General features: G+C 42.1%; 1 protein-coding gene across 2 annotated transcripts in view; it reads right to left on the reverse strand.

Moving 5' to 3' along the window:
* Positions 1-3,175: 3,175 nt before the first annotated feature.
* The window catches only part of CHRNB3 (cholinergic receptor nicotinic beta 3 subunit), an 86,134-nt gene continuing 67,385 nt past the window's right edge, over positions 3,176-21,924 (reverse strand). Inside the window, exons 1-4 of one of the 2 annotated variants that reach the window (XM_038747382.1) lie at positions 20,461-20,512; positions 9,788-9,897; positions 6,324-7,206; positions 3,176-3,630 (exon numbers count right to left, since the gene is read on the reverse strand). In XM_038747382.1, the coding sequence (XP_038603310.1) occupies positions 3,496-3,630; positions 6,324-7,206; positions 9,788-9,891 (1,122 nt within the window). In that variant the 5' untranslated portion in view covers positions 9,892-9,897; positions 20,461-20,512 and the 3' untranslated portion in view covers positions 3,176-3,495. Of the gene's footprint in view, positions 3,631-6,323; positions 7,207-9,787; positions 9,898-20,460; positions 20,513-21,924 lie in introns of those variants that run through there. The other variant, XM_038747381.1, reaches the window with a different exon arrangement.

Genomic DNA, 21,924 nt, shown 5'->3' on the forward strand with positions numbered 1-21,924 from the left:
TTTGTTAGTATGTTTTGTTGTCTGTCTTCCCCTCCCCATCCCCCCCCCCCGCCTTACCTCCTTCCCCTCCCCACAGCACCTGTATATAGGTATATATGTTTGTACATATTTATTACTCTATTTATTTATTTATTTTACTTGTACATATCTATTCTATTTATTTTATTTTGTTAATATGTTTTGTTTTGTTGTCTGTGTCCCCCTTCTAGACTGTGAGCCCGCTGTTGGGTAGGGACCGTCTCTATATGTTGCCAACTTGCACTTCCCAAGCGCTTAGTCCAGTGCTCTGCACACAGTAAGCGCTCAATAAATACGACTGAATGAATGAATGAAAGGGATTTTGCTCTGGGAAAGAGAACAATATTAGGAAAATGTAGATTACCTGCATTCCCTATTCTTCTTTCTGGTCCCACTGCCTGTGAATAATTTAAGTCTACACATCACCCCCACTAGATTGCAAGTCCTTTGAGGGCAGGGACCAAGTCTCTTGCCTCTGGTGTACTCTTCCAAGAGCTTCAAACAGTCTCTGCATGCAGGGGGGACTCAATCAATACAACCGATTTTGTTGATTGATTGGCTGATAATACCCCATTCAATCCTTCAGATCTGAATTAACTCAGTTCTTAAAATATGGACGAATCAAGCTCATCTCATGTAATTATTGATATGCATCACCACACTTCAAAAAATTATAGTCATGCACGTGGAACTTGACATCTCACGATTTTATTTCATTTGGTCTGCAAAAGCTACAGATACATTTATGTTGAATATTCTCAAATCAAAACGATATCTATTGGTCAAAGAAAAAAGGACCTAACATTTTTATTTTCTTTAAATACCTTAACATTATTGGCACAAAGAACCGAAACGCCTTATAATAAAATATGGACGATCCGGCATGTTTCAGAAACCACATCAGAGCAGAATATCTCATTTCATCTCAGTGATCTCATTTCAAATACCAGAAATAAAATTTTAAAAAACATCAGGAACAACACAGTGAATTGTCATTTGGAAAAATATTCCATAATTGAGGAAATCATAACCACAGAAAAGTCTTCCTCCTATGTACTTGAATTTTCACTCTCCTCAACTTAAATTTACTATTCTTAGTTATATCATTTTGTAGTGTGCTAAATAGCATTTGTCTTCCACTTTGAAGGTAGTTATTTCCACCCTAAGTTATTTCCACATTTAAATATGTGATCTTTGGTTCACTGGGGAAAGTCTTAATATTCGATTTAATATAGTATCAGTTAATTTAGTACTTTTGCCTTGTATTTTACATTTAAAATGAAGTTAAGTTGCATACTTATTCTTTACTTAACTGAGAGCACTTCCAGATAGACTGTGAGCCCCATATGGGGGAGGAATTAGGTCTGACCTGATTATCTTGTCTATTGACTATCTTTCCTCTACCCCAGTGGCACACAGTAAGCCCCTTACCTATACCATTCATTCATTCATTCATTTAATCGTATTTATTGAGCGCTTACTGTGTGCAGAGTACTAAGCTCTTGGGAAGTACACGTCGGCAACATATAAAGACAGTCCCTACCCAACAATGGGCTCACAGTCTAGAAGGGGGAGACAGACGACAGAACAAAGCATGCAGGCAGGTGTCAAAATCGAATTAAACCTATATGCACATCATTAATAAAATAAATAGTAAATATGTACTGCTTTAGTATGAATCAAGTTAATTGATCTTTTTTCCATGCCTGACTTTCAATAAGAATCGTGACAATTTTAGACCGACATCTCTGTAAAGTTGCACATCTGAAGTAGCTTTAATGCTTACTGCCTTTCCATTTTCAGAAGTACTTTTAAATGCTTTGTAAATACAAGTTGGACTGACATGTAAGCACATGTAAAGAAAGACCCACTTAAAGATACATCATCATCATCATCATCAATCGTATTTATTGAGCGCTTACTGTGTGCAGAGCACTGTACTAAGCGCTTGGGAAGTACAAGTTGGCTACATATAGAGACAGTCCCTACCCAACAGTGGGCTCACAGTCTAAAAGGGGGAGACAGAGAACAAAACCAAACATACTAACAAAATAAATGAAATAGAATAGATAAGTAGCTCACCTACTCCAGGAGGCCTTCCCAGACTGAGCCCCTTCCTTCCTCTCCCCCTCGTCTCCCTCTCCATCCCCCCATCTTACCTCCTTCCCTTCCCCACAGCACCTGTATATATGCATATATGTTTGTACATATTTATTACTCTATTTATTTTACTTGTACATATCTATTCTATTTATTTTATTTTGTTAGTATGTTTGGTTTTGTTCTCTGTCTCCCCCTTTTAGACTGTGAGCCCACTGTTGGGTAGGGACTGTCCCTATGCGTTGCCAACTTGTACTTCCCAAGCGCTTAGTACAGTGCTGTGCACACAGTAAGTGCTCAATAAATATTGAGAGAACCATGTGTGTGGCTCTAGAATACCTTGATTGTCCAGAAATACAATTTGTACAGGATTGTCCCGTATTTCCCCATAAAGATCTGTCATGATGAGACAAGTAATGACCCCATATTTTACAGCTTTAAGCCCTTCTCTATGCACAGGTGAGAGACAACCAAAATCAGAAAAACAGTTGATGTTCCATGTATTCAAAACCAAAATCTGGCATCCTATTCATTCATTCAACCGTATGTAGTGTGTGCTTACTGTGTGCAGAGCACTGTATTAAGCGCTTGAGAACTGTACTAAGCACTTAACTCTCTTAAAATCTCATTTTATCTAATACAAACACAATATTTCTTTAATATCTTTAAATTTATGTACCGATCTTTATATTATTATCAATTACAGTATGTGCTTAATAGAAACCACTGATTGATTGAATTTATTTGGGATCAGGACCATAGAATTAGGATTGAGAATCAATAATAAGGCTCATTCTTTAATAATAATAATAACGATAGTCATTAAGTGCTTACTATGTGCCTTACTATCTGGAGTAGATACATGCATTCATTCAATCGTATGTAGTGTGTGCTTACTGTGTGCAGAGCACTGTATTAAGCACTTGAGAACTGTACTAAGCACTTAACTCTCTTAAAATCTCATTTTATCTAATACACACAAAATATTTCTTTAATAATATCTTTAAATTTATGTACAGATCTTTATATTATTTATTATCAGTTACAGTATGTGCTCAATAGAAACCACTGATTGATTGAATTTATTTGGGATCAGAACCATAGAATTGGGATTGAGAATCAATAATAAGGCTCATTCTTTAATAATAATAATGATAGTCATTAAGTGCTTACTATGTGTTTTACTATCTGGAGTAGATACAAGTTACTAAACCACTGGAGTGGATACAAGTTAATCAAGTTGGTCACAGTCTCTTTCCCACATGGGGTTCACAGTCTAAAGTCTGTCCCTGCTAATATACTAAATCGATAACCGATCTTAACGTATCATTTCATTACTGTAGCGTCGTTTATCAATGTAGCACTGACAATTTGTTTCTACTGATAACTGCTTAACCACATCCGTAATGCAGGGGTGAATATCAGGACTGAACCAACTACAGACACCAACAAAAATAGCCAAAGGAAGATACGATCCAGGACTTGCGCTACAAATTTCCAATCCCGGACTACCTGTAAAAGAGAAAAAATAGGATTTTAACACACGAAAGAAATTGACCGATGATTTGGTTTTCATTTTCAACATGATCGCAACATAGCAAGTGAATCTGGGTGAGGCCTGATGGAAAGAGCGTAGAACCTGGGTTCCAATACCATTTCTGCCATTTGTCTGCTGTGTGACCTTGGGAAATCACTGACAGATTAAGGACTTTTAGACTGTGAGCCCACTGTTGGGTAGGGACTGTCGCTATATGTTGCCAACTTGTACTTCCCAAGCGCTTAGTACAGTGCTCTGCACACAGTAAGCGCTCAATACATACGATTGATGATGATGATGACGTCCCAAGGCCACATTAAGTCAGTGGTATTTATTGAGTGCTTACCACATGCAGAACTCTGTGCTAAGAACTTGGGAGAAAACTATACATCAGAGCTGTTACATTCAATTCCTGCCCACAAGGATCTTAACAGTCTAGAGAGGGAGGCTGACATTAATATAAACAAATAAATTAGGGGTATGGTATTTGTTAAGTGCTTACTATGTGCCAAGCACTGTTCTAAGCGATGGGGAAGATACAAGGTAATCAGGTTGTCCCACTTGGGGCTCACTGCCTTAATCCCCATTTTCCAGATGAGGGAACTGAGGCACAGAGAAGTTAAGTGATGCCCCAAGTCACACAGCAGACAAGTGGCAGAGCCAGAATTCGAACCCGTGACTGCTGTGGGGCTGAAAGTGGGGTGACTATCAGGTGCTTAAAGGGTACAGATCCTGTAAAATGGGAATTACGACTGTGAGCCCCCCGCGGGACAACCTGATCACCTTGTAACTTCCCCAGCGCTTAGAACAGGGCTTTGCACATAGTAAGCGCTTAATAAATGCCATCATCATCATCATCATCCTACCTTTAAGCGGTTAATTTTACTTCTCTCAATTTCTTCATCCGTAAAATGGGATTCGATACTTACTCTCTCCGCTACTTCGATGGTGAGCCCCATGCGGGACAAGGACTGTGTCCAACGTGATAATCTGATATCGACATGTCGGCATGACACAGAATAAGTGCTCAACAAATACCGTAATTATTACTATAATTGATAAGAAGGGAGGGAAGAAGGGTATGTTCATTTCCCTCTATCTCGTCGACGGTGGCAATTTCACCTTGCGTAGCTGCCACACCGTTGCCACAATTAAACTGGCCCTTCTAGGGCGTTGATGGGAGATTTTACCAGCCGGAATGTGTCATCCACATTGCACCCAGAAACTTTAATTGGTTGCTTTGGAAATGCTCCTCCTCACCCCACATGGACCAGTTCAATCAATCAATCAATCAATCAATCAATCGTATTTATTGAGCGCTTACTATGTGCAGAGCACTGTACTAAGCGCTTGGGAAGTACAAATTGGCAACACATAGAGACAGTCCCTACCCAACAGTGGGCTCACAGTCTAAAGGATAAATGATATGACACTAGGTTATGCAAATAAAGCTTCAGTGATTCAAAATAGGACTGGGACTAATCTTAACAGTCAGATTAGCATTCCCTCTTGATTTTTGTTTGGCTTTTTTTTTTTACTATTTATTTTAATTAAAAATATAGTATTAGACACTACAGTTGTTCTTTATATCCAAAGAAGACACCACTAAGGGTGAAATTTACGTCCGAGTTTGTGTGTGCCTTAAAAGTCCAACGTAGGACTCAAATCAGTCAGTCAGTCAATGGTGTTTATTGTACTAAGCGCTTGGGAGAGCATATTACAACCGAATCCAGCCACACTGCGCACAAGTCCTGCCTCTGGACTGGAACGCCCTCCCTCCTCAAATCCGATAAATAATTACTCTCCCCTCCTTCAAAGCCTTATTGAAGGCACATAAGCGCTTAGTACAGTGCTCTGCACACAGTAAGCGCTCAATAAATACGATTGATGATGATGATCTCCTCCAAGAGGCCTTCCCTCACTAAGCCCCCCTTTTCTCTTCTCCCACTCCCTTCTCCATAACCCTGACTTGCTCCCTTCATTCTTCCCCACTCCCAGCCCCACAGCAGTTATGTATGTATCTGTAATTTATTTATTTATATTAATGTCTGTCTCCGCATCTCTAAACTGTAAGCTCGCTGTGGGAAGGGAATATGTCTGTTCAGTGTTGTATTGTACTCTCCTGAGCGCTTAGTACAGTGCTCTGCACACAGTAAGCGCTCAATGAATATGACTGAATGAATAAATGAATAAAAAGGCTGCTGTTGGTTGTGTTGTTATGTTTGATGGTTGCGGTGTCTGGCGGTGTTAGCTGTTTTGCTTCCTGGCCTCATGTCTCATGAAGCTTTTGCTCAAAACAAGTAGCTCTTTTTGAAATCATCATCATCAATCGTATTTAATTAAAAATATAGTATTAGACACTACAGTTCTTTATATCCAAAGAAGACACCACTAATGGTAAATTGAAATAAGACAATGCCATACAGACCTATTCTTGGCAATTAACTTCCAGTTTTTATCTGGGAAGTAGCATAATTTAAGGCTGGCAGCCGCAGTAGGTACTTAATAAAATCTTATAGACGGCAATTGGAAATAACTCGTGGCAGTATCATAATAATGAAACATCCTGCACATTTGCTTCTTAATAATATAATGTACCTACATGACTCAGAACACCCGTTTTTCTCACATCTTTATATGACAGTCACAGTGTATTTTTCGTACTCACCTGGTTGACGAAATGTTCTTTCTTCACATGCCTTGAGATGTACCTGATGGAATCAGCAGCCTTTTCCAAAAAGGCCAGTAAGATTTTTTCTCCATCTTGAATTTGTCTCTGTTTCTGCTTTCCCGAGACTTTAGCTTTTGCCGATGGGAGGTTATCCCCAGGGTCGGGGAAAGAGTAGCGGTCAGCGTGGCCTTTCATGCAGAGTAGCCGAGGAAGTTTCTGAAGAAACAGTCTTTTAACCCAGGGGGCCATTGGGTGGTAAGTTGAAGATGAACGATGATGAACGTTGATAACGAAAACCGTAATGATAATGGACAGGGTTACAAAAATCATAATGAACAGTAGGTATTCACCAATCAGAGGGATGACTTTTGAAGAAGATGGAATTATTTCTTCAATTACTAGAAGGAAAACTGTCAAGGAAACTAAAACGGATGTAGATAAAGACAGCTTTTCTCCTTCATCAGAAGGCAAGTAGAATACGAGGACGGTCAGGAACGATAACCCAAGGCAAGGGACAATCAGAAAAAGGGTGTAGAACAAAGGCAGGCGTCTCAGGACAAAAGAATACGTAATGAATGGATAAGAATACAAACCATCTCTTCTTTTTCCTACCATCCCTTTTGCATTTAGAATTTCCCATTCTCCATTATCGAAGAAGTCTTTCCTATCAACATTCTCATCTATCAAGATCAAGTCCACCATATTACCATCATAAGTCCAGGACCCAAACTTCATTGAACAATTCTGTCTGTCGAATGGGAAAAATGTTACATCCATAGTGCAGGAGCTTTTATAACTGGCTGGAGGAGTCCAGATGATCGATCCATTATATTTCACGATGACTTTTGTCATTAGCGAGCCTTCGAAACGCCCGTCGGCACTAAAAGAAAAAATAAGCTTCGGTCTGAATCTCAATTACCTATTGATCAGTTGTTTCACCCTTCGTTGTTTGAGTTCTTCTTCATCTACCGCCATTAAGAACTTTTTCATCAAACATATATCTCATTCCATTATTTTCCAGAAGCAAGTCTTTTCCATTCTTGTTTGAAATGCTTTTCTGGGTCTGTTTCTGAAACAAGGACTCCTCGTGAAATTACTCAATGGGCTGGCAGACTGGCATCCTACAGAAGGGTGTCTGAGGGTGCCTTGGAAGGGTGGGGAAATTGTGATTCAGGCCTAGATTTATGAGAAGCAGCATGGTGCAGTGGATAGAGCACAGTCCCGGGAGTCAGAAGGTCATGGGTTCTAATCCCGGCTCCGCCACTTGTCTACTATGTGACCTTGGGCAAATCACTTAACTTCTCTATGCCTCAGTTACCTAATCTGTAAAAAATGAGGATTTAGAGTGTGAGCTGAATGTGGGACAAGGACTGTGGCCAACTTGACTAACTTGCATCTACTCCAGTGCTTAGAGCAGTGCTTGGCATGTAATAATAATAATAATAATAATAATGGTATTTGTTAAGCACTTACTATGTGCAAAACACAGTTCTAAGCTCGGGGTGGGGGGGGATACAAGGTGATGAGGTTGTCCCATGTGGGGCTCACAGTCTTAATCCCCATTTTACAGATGAGGTAACTGAGGCTCAGAGAAGTTGCGTGACTTGCCCAAAGTCACACAGCAGACATGTGGCGGAACCGGGATTCGAACCCCTGACCTCTGACTCCAAAGCCCGTGCTCTTTCCACTGAGCCACGCTGCTTCCCTAGAAGAGAATAGAACAGTGCTTGGCACATAATAAAGCACTTAACAAGTACCGTAATTATTATTATTATCTAAAGAAGTTTGATTTGGTCCAGATGCACTGGAACTTTTGGAAAGCGGATGGGGACCTTGGAGAAGCTTCAGATCCAAACCACATGCTCTGGAGCACGGACATCCAACATTAATTCCGACCGAGAGCAGCCCTCCTGGGAATGCTGTGGTTGGACCCGAATTCTTTGGTTTGCCCTAGACCTGTTCGATATACTTTTCTAGGAAATCTGGGGATGGTTAATACTCATTCAGGTAAATGCTTTGGCTAGATGATGCTTCTTCAGCCCCTAGTAAAGCAGTTTATGCCATTGTTAGAGTATAAAGGTTACTTCTCTTTAGTCACTTATTAGTAAGTCAGTCAATCATATTTATCGAGTGCTTACTGTGTGCAGAGGACTGTATTAAGTGCTTGGGAGAGTATAATATAATGATAAACAGATACATTCCCTGCCCACAGCGAGCTTACAGTCTACTTCACTTCTCTGTGCCTCAGTTCCCTCATCTGTAAAATGGGCATTAATACTGTGAGCCCCACATAGGGCAACGTGAGTGGGGGGGATCATAATGGCAAGGAGACGCGCAAGTTTGGGCAAGTCATTTCTCTGTGCCTCAGTTCCCCCTCCTTCCTCTCCCCCTCCATCCCCTCCCCATTCCCCCCCGCCTTACCTCCTTTCCTTCCCCAGAGCACCTGTATATATGTATATATGTTTATACGGATTTATTACTCTATTTATGTATTTTATCTATTTATTTATTTTATTTTGTTAATATGTTTTGTTTTGTTGTCTGTCTCCCCCTTCTAGACTGTGAGCCCGCTGTCGGGTAGGGACCGTCTCTATCTGTTGCCAACTTGGACTTTCCAAGTGCTTAGTACAGTGCTCTGCGCACAGGAAGCGCTCAATAAATACGATTGAACGAATGAATGAATACAGGGGGAGACAGACATTAATTTAAATAAATTGCAGATATGTACAGAAGTGCTTTGGGGCCAGGAGGAGGGATGAATAAAGGGACCACATCAGGGTGATGCAGAAGGGAATGGGAGAATGAGCCCCTTCCTTCCTCTCCCCATTGTCCCCCTCTCCATCCCCCTCATCTTACCTCCTTCCCTTCCCCACAGCACCTGTATATATGTATATATGTTTGTACATATTTATTACTCTATTTATTTTACTTGTACATATCTGTTCTACTTATTTTATTTTGTTAGTATGTTTCGTTTTGTCCTCTGTCTCCCCCTTCTAGACTGTGAGCCCACTGTTGGGTAGGGACTGTCTCTATATGTTGCCAACTTGTACTTCGAAAGCGCTTAGTACAGTGCTCTGCACACAGTAAGTGCTCAGTAAATACGATTGATTGATGGATTGAGAAGAGGAAAGGAAGACTTACAAAACTTGGAGCAGTGGTGCCTTCATTCATCTAAATTTTCAGATCAGTTCCTCTGAGGCAATGCGAGGCAAAGGACTGGTCCATGAGGCAAGGTGAATGATTCCAAGAGCAAAGGACAAACCTCTATTCCTAAGGAATGTTCTAGTTGGGTCAGTGGTCTGTGAGCATCCTTCAGGACGTGAAAACCAAATCGGGACACAAGCGTATGTACTGCTCATGATTGATGTTTTCTCTATCACTGTAAAGTCAAATCAATCCCTTGAAAACCAGAGGAGTGAACAGAGTGCATCCCGGGCATAGCCTTTTGGGATACTTACTTTTCAAAGAGAACAATGTCTGGAAGCCAAAGAGATTCTGATGGAACTTTAATGGATTCGATTCCTCCATATTCGTCAGGGTCCCAACGTAATTTATGATCCATCCATTCCTGGAAGAAGTCAGGGAAATCACTGTTTTATTATCAGACTAAAACTGTTCCTAACATTCCACCATTCTTTATATGAATGTTTGTCCAATTTAGAATACCTAAAATCGCCTTATATCTCCTTTTTAAGAATGGGAACTTTAAAACTGTTTTCAGTATAAAACACTATACTAAGAGCTCGGGAAAGCAGAATTAATAGACAAGGAACTTAGGATTCAGGGAGAGAAGTAGACACTAAAATAAATGACAAGAAGGAGGAAGTAATAGAGTGTAAAGATAATAATAATTATGGTATTTAAGTGCTTAACTGCCAGGCACTGTTCTAAGCGCTGGGATAGATGCAAGATAATCGGGTTTAACATAGCCCCTGTCCCACATAGGGCTCACCGTCTTAATCCCCATTTTATAGATGAGGGAACTGAGGCACAGAGAAGTTAAGTAACTTGCCCAAGGTCACACAGTAGACAAGTGGCGGAGCTGGAATTAGAACCCGTGACCTTCTGACTCATATGTAAGTATTTCAGGAAGTTCTGTGCATCCAAGTGGTAGTTGAGGGGCTATAAAGTGTGGAGTTGATTTAATGAATTGGAGAAGGTCTCCTGCATGAGATGTGACTTCAGAAGGGCTTTGAAGACTTTAGACTGTACTGTCTAGACTGTACCCTGTTATATTGTACTCTCCCAAACAGTACAGTGTTTCGCACGTGGTATCTGCTTAATAAATACGATTGACTGACAGAGAAAGCAGTAGTTTGTAGAACTTGAAGGGGATGGTCATTTTAGTCAGAAAGGAGGAAGTAAGGGGTCACTGGCAGGAGACAAGAGGGAAGGCCTGTCAGCAAGAGCTATAACTTGTATCCTTTATTACAAGCAGTTTATTCCAGATTTCTTCTCGAGATCTTGGCTGAGTGACTTCTTGGTAGCTATTTAATATGAAAAGTTATGCCCACAATTCTGTTTTCTTCCAGATGTTTATGTTTTTCTTCAAAGCTAGAACAAGTTTGGAAAAAAAAATACAACCAAGAGAAGAATGAATCCCCGAGTAAGAAGCAAATAAAGATGAATAAACTGGATTCCTCTTTATTCAGGGACCAAAAAGTTAGGGAGAAGGAAAGGAAACCATCACTGAAATGTAGTCTATGTGGGTTTTAAGGAAGGCACTGAATACAATGCCTTGTGGGATATTGCTTGGAAGTTAAATTCATCCATTGTGGCACCTGACTTGGAAGTTAAATTCATCCACAGTGCTGGCACAAATGTGGATGGACATTCTGCAGAGCAATAAGTGAGTAATTTGCAATGATAATATCATAAATTAGAAGGAAGGCTCTAGTGGAATTCTCAAAGGCCTGCTATAATGACTGATTTTTTTTCAATGCATCGGAGCAAGGATACAAATTACATCTGTAGACGCCAGAATGAGATTTCTGAAATATTTATGAGGTGAGAGGATGTAGAAATATGAGTAGACAATAGAATTTTACAGCAGTGGTTGTCATCCTCATCATTAATAGTCATAACAAATGGTTAAGGGATTCTTAGACCTAGAGAAGCCAATTTGAGAGAGTCACAGCCCTGTTAAGAGCTCGTGATCCAAATTGCACCTGGACGTATTTGTAAGAAAAAACCATAAATGTCCATGGATAACCCGGTGACAATCAATATTACAGTAAGAGCACTGGCTAAAAAGAAACAAATATACAAAGAAGTGGATTTTGTTTCACTTTGGAATGTGGAGGGGGCAATAGTTGAGTAGTTTTGCTCACCGAGGGCAAGGAATGGGTCTGTTATGTTGTTATATTGTACTCTCCCATGTGCTTAATACAGTGCTCTGCCCATGGTAAGTGCTCAATAAATTTGATTGATTGATAATTGTTTGGGAGGGTGTCTAGAAATGTTGAGGATTCCCATTCCATCTAGTTAGGTAATCCAGAGGTATTTCAGATCTTTGAAGGAGGAGAAAAAAATAAGAAAGAAAAATCAACTAATATATTTTCTATTATGTTAAATGCCTCCCATGCTGCTCCCCCTAAGAAAAGGACAGTAAATTGAAACTAATTCAGAGAAAAGAACAAATAAAGAGCTTGAGGTAAAATTACCCTTACAGTAATATTGAATAACTAAATGGACAAACCTAACGGTAATAATGATAATAAAAATAATAATTGTTAAGCACTTACTATGTGTCAAGCACCGTTCTAAGTGCTGGGGTGGATATTAGCTAATCAGGTTAGACACAGTCCCTGTCCCGTATGGGGCTCACAGTCGTTATCCCCATTTGACAGATGAGGTAACTGAGGCATAGAGAAGTTAAGGGACTTGCCCAAGGTCACACAGCAGACAAAGTGGCAGAGGCCGGATTAGAACCCAGCTCCTTCTGACTCCCGAGCCCGTGCTCTACCCACTAGGCCGTCATATGAAATACTTAGCTTTTCTATACTGACATTAGTTGGAGAGCCTCCTATTAGTGTAATTTGCGCACTCAGACAGGGCTAGGTGACGACAAAAAAGTAGGAAATTCTCTCCCTAGAAGTAATAGTCGCGTTAACTGTGTATAAATCACTATTCTAAGCAATGGGGAAAAAATACCCGGGAAAGAATTAGGTCTGTGTGATGCTTAGCTGGGAGGGGTGAATGATCCTGAGACCATTTAGACTGTGAGCCCACTGTTGGGTAGGGACCGTCTCTATATGTTGCCAACTTGTACTTCCCAAGCGCTTAGTGCAGTGCTCTGCACACAGTAAGCGCTCAATAAATACGATTGATTGATTGATTAATATGTTTGGTTTTGTTCTCTGTCTCCCCCTTTTAGACTGTGAGCCCACTGTTGGGTAGGGACCGTCTCTATATGTTGCCAACTTGTACTTCCCAAGGGCTTAGTACGGTGCTCTGCACACAGTAAGCGCTCAATAAATACGATTGATGATGATTAGGATGGTGGGATAAGCGGATTGTGGTTAAGTGGGTTCGTATCCTGATTGGCATCTATTTCTACAAGTTATCGCTCGGAGGTTGAAGAAGACCACAGGTAAGAGGAAGCGTCACACTTTGGGACCTTTTGTCTCAAAAAGTTTTCTTGTCAGCCTCACTTCCACTGCTTAAAAACCCTTCCATCCGGGAAATAAATATAATGAGAGAGAGAGAGAAGGTGGAAGGTATGCTTTGAGTTAGGAAGCTCTTGAAATGGGCATAACTTTAAACTGGATTTCATTGCACTGGTAACTAATCAATCAATCGTATTTATTGAGTGCTTACTGTGTGCAGAGCACTGTACTAAGCGCTTGGGAAGTACAAGTTGGCAACATATAGAGAAGCAGTGTGGCTCAGTGGAAAGAGCCCGGGCTTTGGAGTCAGAGGTCATGGGTTCGAATCCCGGCTCCTCCACGTGTCTGCTGTGTGACCTTGGGCAAGTCGCTTAACTTCTCTGAGCCTCAGTTACCTCATCTGTAAAATGGGGATGAAGACTGTGAGCCCCACGTGGGACAACCTGATCACCTTGTATCCCCCCCCCAGCGCTTAGAACAGTGCTTTGCACATAGTAAGCACTCAAGAAATGCCATCATGATTATTATTATTATTATATAGAGACAGTCCCTACCCAACAGTGGGCGCACGCTTTTAATGGGAATAAAGAAGCAGTGTGGCTTGGTGGATAGAGCACGGGCTTGGGAATCAGAGGTCATGGGTTCCAATCTCGGCTCCGCCACTTGCCTGCTGTATGACCTTGGGCAAGCCACTTAAAAGCAGCGTGGCTCAGTGGAAAGGGCACGGGCTTGGGAGTCAGAGGTCATGGGTTCTAATCCCGGCTCTGCCACTTCTCAGCTGTGTGACTTTGGGCAAGTCACTTAGCTTCCCTGCGCCTCAGTTACCTCATCTGTAATATGGGGATTAATGTGAGCCTGTTGTTGGGTAGGGACCGTCTCGATATGCTGCCAATTTGTACTTCCCAAGCCGTTAGTACACTGCACTGCACACAGTAAGTGCTCAATAAATATGATTGAATGAATGAATGAATGACTGTGAGCCCCACGTGGGACAACCTGCTTACCTTGTATCTACCCCAGTGCTTAGAACAGTGCTTGGCACATAGTAAGCACTTAACAATACCATCATTATTATTGTTATTATTATCATCTCCCCTTATAGACTGTAAGCTCGTTGTGACCAGGAAATGTGTCTACCAACTCTGTTATATTATACTCTCCCAAGCGCTTAGAACAGTGCTCTGCACACAGTAAGTACCCCGTGACTCAGTGGAAAAGAGCCCGGACTTTGGAGTCAGAGGTCATGGGTTCAAACCCCGGCTCCGCCAATTGTCAGCTGTGTGACTTTGGGCAAGTCACTTCGCTTCTCTGGGCCCCAGTTACCTCATCTGTAAAATGGGGATTAAGTCTGTGAGCCCCACGTGGGACAACCTGATCACCTTGTAACCTCCCCAGCGCTTAGAACAGTGCTTTGCACAGAGTAAGCGCTTAATAAATGCCATAAATAAATAAATAAATCCACTGATTGGTTGATTGATTGATTGATTGAAGGAAGGACCAGGGGAATCTTATCTGATTCAGTCAATCATATTTATTGAGAGCTTACTGTGTGCAGAGCACTGTACTAAGCGCTTGGGAGAGCACAGTATAACAAACAGACACAGTCCTTGCCCACAACAAGATCTGGGTCTATCTGTCTTGTCTTATGCGGTCAAGGCACCTCTGATCCATGGCGTTGACGGAATGCCCCACCTCCGTCTGCAATTGTTCTGGTAGTGTATCCATAGAGTTTTCATGGTAAAAATATGGAAGTGGTTGACCATTTCCTCCTTCCGTGCAGTAAACTTGAGTCTCCAAACTCGCCTTTCTCCCATGCCGCAGCTGTCCAGCACAGGTGAGTTTATGGCAGATGGCCTTCCACTTGCTAGCCACTGCCCAAGCTAGGAATGGAATGGATTTGCCGCTGCTTGACTCTCCCATCATCATCATCAGTCGTATTTATTGAGCGCTTACTGTGTGCAGAGCACTGTACTAAGCGCTTGGGCAGTCCAAGTTGGCAACATAGAGAGACAGTCCCTACCCAACAGTGGGCTAAGGAGGCTCTCCCATCCATAGTCTTTTAGACTGTGAGCCCACTTTTGGGTAGGGACTGTCTCTATATGTTGCCAATTTGTACTGCCCAAGCGCTTAGTACAGTGCTCTGCACATAGTAAGCGCTCAATAAATAAATAAATACGATTGATGATAGTCGAGACTGGTAGAGTACTGAAAATTCTCCAGATGCGACCCTGACGGGGAGGCCGGGGCCGGGGGTGTCTATCTAAGCTGGCCATAAATGTGGGACCTAATGAAATTCAAATCAGGGTGGCCTGACACAGTATTTGCCCATATTACAGAATGATAATGTGGGATGTAGTCCTACATCTTCGCCCTTCTAGCTAGTGAGTGGCCGAGAGACTTCAAAGCCACACTTTCCTGATCTGCTCTCTAAAGACCCAGGGGCAGTCAGTGGTCTTTATCACGTTCTCCAATCCCTGTCCTCTCTTGTTGACCTTGGACACCAATCCTCTTTCTTCCTTTCTTCCCCAAGCATCAGCTTGGAAATAATATCTCGTGTTCATATATCACGCTCCGTCCCGGACGCTCAAAGCCCTTTACAAACATTATTATTATTTCAGCTCTCCCTTGTAACGCCATGTGTTTGCAAGAATCGTAATGGGTAAGAAGTGTTGTGTACAGACAGCAGAAAAATAGTTCAAAGCCAATCTGTGGCAAAAACAAATATTAAAAAAAAATCTGCTTCCTAGATTCTGAATATGGGCCACAAGTCTTTAACAAGATTTTTCTTTCATTGTCTTTTTCTTGCACAATCGCATATTAAAACTCCAACTATTACCAAGCAGAGCAAAGTGTGAGGGGAAGACGCATCTGATTTAAATCTATGATTTCCACCCATTGCTAATCAGTTAATTCATCTAGATACTAACAGCTTACTTGTAAGAGAGTTCGGATGTTTTTAGGATGTTGCTACACTTTTGCTTGTTACAAATACAGCTAGTTACCGGCGGCATCCAGACATTTAATGTTTAAATGTTTAAAGTCCATGTTTGTGGCAGAATGTTCTGGCCTGTGGTATTTTGGCTATCATAGCTAAAATGAGATCAGTGCAACTACTGAAAGGCCCTATTTTGCAAAATACTTACCTCATCACTATAGCTAATTTCAGACACCTGATGACTCTGGGTGTGGCCTAGTAAGGTCAAGGTGAATGATCAGCTCCACACAGAGGAATTAAAATGGATGCATGTAGGTGTTTGTGGTAAAGAAGGGGTGATCAGAACAAGCTACAGGAGGAATAATTAGAACTGACAGACACTATTAGACTGTAAGCCCCACATAGGACGGGGACTGTGTCCAGCCAGAATTTCTTGTATCTACCCCAGCACCTAATACAGTGCTTAGCACTTAAGTGCTTAATAAGGAGTGAGAGAAAGTACTTGCAAAAGAAACTTTAAAGGAAGACAGTATCCAACGCAGTCAGAAGGAAGTTCCAGCCCATAGTAACTCAGGATGGATAATAAATCGACTGGCTCTCCGGTGCACTTCAACATCCCTGAAGGAAACGCTGCAGACACTGCAAACTGAGGACTAGCATTGCCTCTCGGAAAAGTGTAGCCGGCTCAATAAGGTAAATTTTTCCCTGGCCAGATACTTAAGGATAACTGGAAAACTGCAGCATCTTTCATTCATTGATTCAATTGTATTTATTGAGCTCTTACTGTGTCCAGAACACTGTACTAATGCTTGGGAGAGTACAATTGGGGAATCTTGTATAACTATTCCTGCTGTTATCTGGTGAATTCTGACATGCGACCTAAGGTTCCTTGTTAACACATGCTTGGAAGCAGATTGGGTCCGAAGAGGACTCTCACCGTATATCAGCACCCCGGGATGGAAAAGCAGTGTGGCTCAATGGAAAGAGCATGGGCTTGGGAGTCAGAGGTCATGGGTTCTAATCCCGGCTCCACCACTTGTCAGCTGTGTGACTTTGGGCAAGTAACTTAACTTCTCTGTGCCTCAGGTACCTCATCTGCAAAATGGAGATTAAGAGTGTGAGCCCCTCGTGGGACAACCTGATCACCTATTTTAGTGCTTAGAACAGTGCTTGGCACATAATAAGTGCTTAACAAATACCATCATTATTTATTCACCCCAGGAGAAGAGATCCTATGGTAATGAAACCACTTCTCCTTGCTAAAGAGGGTGATGCCAAAATTCATATCCAGGTCTCATCTCCATTGTCTGTTGTCCCTCAGAGACTGAATAGTAGGTCGGAAGAATAAGTCCCAGAGACTATACTGGATGCAAGTCCAAGCAATAGTAATTATGGTATTTAATTGCTTACTATATGCCAAGCACTATTCTAAGCACTGGGCACTGATCCTTCCTCTCCCCTTCGTCCCCCTCTCCATCCCCCCCATCTTACCTCATCTTACCTCCTTCCTTTCCCCACAACACCTGTATATATGTATATATGTTTGTACATATTTATTACTCTATTTATTTTACTTATACATATCTATTCTATTTATTTTATTTTGTTAGTATGTTTGGTTTTGTTCTCTGTCTCCCCCTTTTAGACTGTGAGCCCACTGTTGGGCAGGGACCGTCTCTATATGTTGCCAACTTGTACTTCCCAAGCGCTTAGTACAGTGCTGTGCACACAGTAAGCGCTCAATAAATACGATTGATGATGATGATATAAATGCACATGTGTCAGTGCTCTCCAGTCCTCTTCTGGTGCACTCACAATCCCTGAGACCTGAAACAGAAAAGTTTCAGAGCCTCTGGTTCCACTATATCGAGGGTGTTGGCTCAAATGCATGCAGTGCTTTAGGAGGGTAGTGAACAATAGACACGGAGGCAAAAGAGAAGCAGCGTGGCTCAGTGAAAAGAGCACGGGCTTTGGAGTCAGAGGTCATGGGTTCAAATCCAGGCTCCGCCCATTGTCAGCTGTGTGACTTTGGCCAAGTTACTTAACTTCTCTGTGCCTCAGTTACCTCATCTGTAAAATGGGGATTAAAGCTGTGAGCCCCCCGTGGGACAACCTGACCACCTTGTAACCTCCCCAGCGTTGCACATTAGTAAGCGCTTAATAAATGCCATTATAAAAGAGAAAGCAGCACCAGACACTGCAAATATTAAACATAACAACACAACGAGGGACGTGGTCTTGTACGCACCTTGCGGCTGCAAACTGTGGATTCCTTGTTGGATGAATAAGCCCCATGTATACTCATAGATAAATTTTACCTTTTTTAAATGTGGAGGAAGGCACCTGTGCTATAGGAGGTGTTAATTGGAGCAGATTTGGAGGACTGGAAAAGAGAAGAGCTTCGACTAGATGTTTCTGATTTTTCACTTTGTCCCAAGCATTTCTCCTATGACCTCAGAAAAATCTTTTGAAAAGGCAGAGGGGCCATAAATTTCTACGAGCTGTCTTGGGTTGTCAAGTGCAGGATGTGTATAATGTATCTTCTTTATTATTGCAATCAGCCTAAGGTATTTACTAAGCACTTGTGTGCAGAATACTGAACGGAGTGCTTGGGCAAGTGCACTATATCCTTCAGCTTTAAAGCACTCAATCATCTTACCCCTCCTATCTTACCTCCCTGATTCCCTTCTACAACCCAATTTACATACTTTGCTCCTTTAATGCCAGTTTACTCACTGAACCTTGATATTATCTCTCTCACGTGAGACCTCTTGCCCATGTCCTGCTTTTGGCCTGGAACATCCTCCCTCTTAGTATCTGATAGACGATCATTCTGCCCACATTCAAAGCCTTATTGAAGGCACATTTATTCTAAGAGGCCTTCCCTGCCTAGGTCCTCATATCCTCTTCTCCCAGCCCTTTGTATAATGCCCTTGGATCTGCACCCTTTATTCACCCCTCCCTCAGCCCACAGAACTTATAATAATAATGGTATTTGTAAAGTGCTTACTATGTGCCAAACACTGTTCTAAGCACCAGGGTAGAAACAAGGTGATCAGGTTGTCCCACATGGGGCTCACAGCCTTAATCCCCATTTTGCAGATGAGGTAACTGAGGCACCGAGAAGTTAAGTGAGTTGCCCAAGGTCACACAGCTGACAAGTGGCAGAGTCAGGATTAGAACCCATGACCTCTGACTCCCAAGCCCATGCTCTTTCTACTAAGCCACGTTACTTCTCAGTAATTATGGCATTTGTTGATTGCTTACTATATGCCAAGCACTGTTTTAAACGCTTGGGTAATCAGGTTGTCCCATGTGGGGGTCACAGTCTTAATCCTCATTTTACAGATGAGGTAACTGAGGCACAGAGAAGTGAAGTGTTTTGTCCAGGGTCACACAGCAGACAAGTGGTGGAGTCAGGATTTGAACCCACATCCTCTGTCTCCCAAACCAGTACTCTTGCCACTAAACCACTCTGCTGGACATATCTGTTATTTATTTACTTATTTATTTATTTTACTTGTACATATCTATTCTATTTATTTTATTTTGTTAGTATGTTTGGTTTTGTTCTCTGTCTCCCCCTTTTAGACTGTGAGCCCACTGTTGGGAAGGGACTGTCTCTATATGTTGCCAACTTTTACTTACCAAGCTCTTAGTACAGTGCTCTGCTCACAGTAAGTGCTCAATAAATATGATTGATTGATTGATTTACATTAACATCTGTCTTTCCCTCTAGACTGTAAGCTCACTATGGGCAGGAAACGTGTCCGCCAACTCTGTTGTGTATTGCATTTTCCCAAGCACTCAGTACAGTGCTTTGCACATAGCAAGCACTCAATAAATCTGATTAATTGCGGTACAGCAGAGTTGGTAGAAACATTCCCTATCCACCAGGAATTTACAGTCTAGAAGGGGAGACAGACATCAAAATAAATAAAGGCTACGTACCTAAGTGTTGTGGGGCTGAAGGTGAGGCGATTATCAAGTCCTTAAAGGGTACAGGTTCAAGTAACAGAGACGGGAGTAGGGGAAATGAAGATTTAGTCGGGGAAGGCCTCTTGGAGGAGATTTGATTTTTAGTAAGGCTTTGAAGATGGGGAATGTGGTGGTCTGTTGGATATGAAGGGAGAGGGAATTCTAGGCCAGGAGGAGGACATGGGCAGCGGTTGGTGAGGAGATAGATGAGATCGGGGTACATGTGGAGGTTGGCATGCAGTGAGGAGGTTGGCGTTGCGTGCCTAGTGTACCTGTTGGGTTATGGTAGGAAATCAGCGAGGTAAGATAGGAGGGGGCAACGTGAATGCTTTAAAGCCAACAGTAAGGATTTTCCTTTTGTGGAAATGTCTGGGCAACAACTGGAGTTTCTAGTGGAGTGGGGAGCTGTGAACTGAACGTGTTTTAGAAAAACGATCCGGGCAGCAGAGTGAAGTACAGACTGGGGTGGGGAGAGACAGGAGGCCAGGAGATCATCGAGGAGGCTGATGCAGTAATCAAGTTATCCTGACTTCTCTGAGACCACAAACTTTAAAATTGATAATGATGTTTGATGGTAGTTTCCCTAGGATTACTCATTAGATAGTTTTACCCTCCTTCCCCAGGGACTGTGGGAGCAAAAAGGGTTGGCTTGGCTTCCAGATGCTTTCAGTGGTGTCCTCTCTTTAACCTTGAATAAGAAAATGCAGAAATCAGGGGACTGAAGAGAAGTAGTTTCTCCAGTATGCTCAGCGAGTCATCGTTAATGTGGTTATGGAGTTTTGGATTGCAGGAGAGAGAGAGGGGGGAAGCCAAGATGCAAACAAAAATCAATACACGTAAAGATAGCTTCTCTCAAGAGAAGTTAGAGGAAACTAAATCCTTCATAAATGTGTGTTCACTTTCTCTTAACTCTTCTCCAATGTTAGGAGAAGGTTGGAGGGGGGATAATTTACAGTAACATCAAGAGGATCTGAGGGAAGGAAGAAAAGTCAGAGTTGGGAGAATTGGGTGAGAAAAACAATCATCTTCGTTACACTTTGAAGCAAGTCGTTAAGCTAATCAGCACTTGAACCCAAATAATTAAAATTGGTTAGGATAGGACAGGGGCTTCTTTTCACAGCGTTGTACTCTGTCAAACCCCTGTGAAACTACTGAGGCTAAAGGGAAGAATTTGCCCTGGAGATTGGAAAGCTGGTAGCCTGGCCTGCCTCACTGGATCCTGGAGCCGGGTTGTGCCTTGCTTGGCCCTGAAGCCCAACTTTGCTGTGGCTTCCATGTGGCTTGGCGGGACTTGACTTGATCCCGACCCCAACACTTGGCTGGCTCTTCTCGCCCATTTCCAAAACCAGACCGCTCTGTCCCAAATCAGCCTCCGGAGCAGAAGAAGAGTTAAATGGCATTACTGGGTCATCCCATGGTCCACCTAGTTAAGTATCAATCAATCAATTGTATTTAATGAGCGCTTACTGTGTGCAGAGCATTGTACTAAGCTCTTGGGAAGTACAAGTTGGCAACATATAGAGACAGTCCCATGGCCTAGAGGATAGAGCATGGGCCTGGAAATCAGTCGGTTCTAATCCCAGCTCTGCCATTTGTCTGCCGTGTAAGCCGGGGGATGTCACTTCAGTCCTCGATACCGCAGTTACTTCACCTGTAAAATGGGTGGGACAGGGACGGCGTCCAAACTGATTCGCTTATATCGACCTCAGTGCTTAGAACAGTGTTTGACACATAGTAAGTGCTTAATAAATACTATCATTATTGTTATTCTGTCTCCAACACTGGCAACAAGATTGGGAAAAGTGTGAGATGGTTGTTCTACTTGACATCTGTCCTAATGTTTAGGGATGGGCCACCTAACATCCTTAACTTTTCCCTCTTTGGCTCTCACTTTTCCTCTAGCAATCCATAATGCTAGAGGATAAACTCATCTAAGAATTTATCCAAACCCCTCTTTAATTTGTTGATGTGAATGTAGCTTTAATTCTATTTGTTCTGATGATTTTGACACCTATGTGTTTTGTTGTCTGTCTCCCCCTTCTAGACTGTGAGCCCATTGTTGGATAGGGACCGT

Source organism: Tachyglossus aculeatus, chromosome 5 (genome assembly GCF_015852505.1).
Source record: "Tachyglossus aculeatus isolate mTacAcu1 chromosome 5, mTacAcu1.pri, whole genome shotgun sequence".
Taxonomy (NCBI): Eukaryota; Metazoa; Chordata; class Mammalia; order Monotremata; family Tachyglossidae; genus Tachyglossus; species Tachyglossus aculeatus.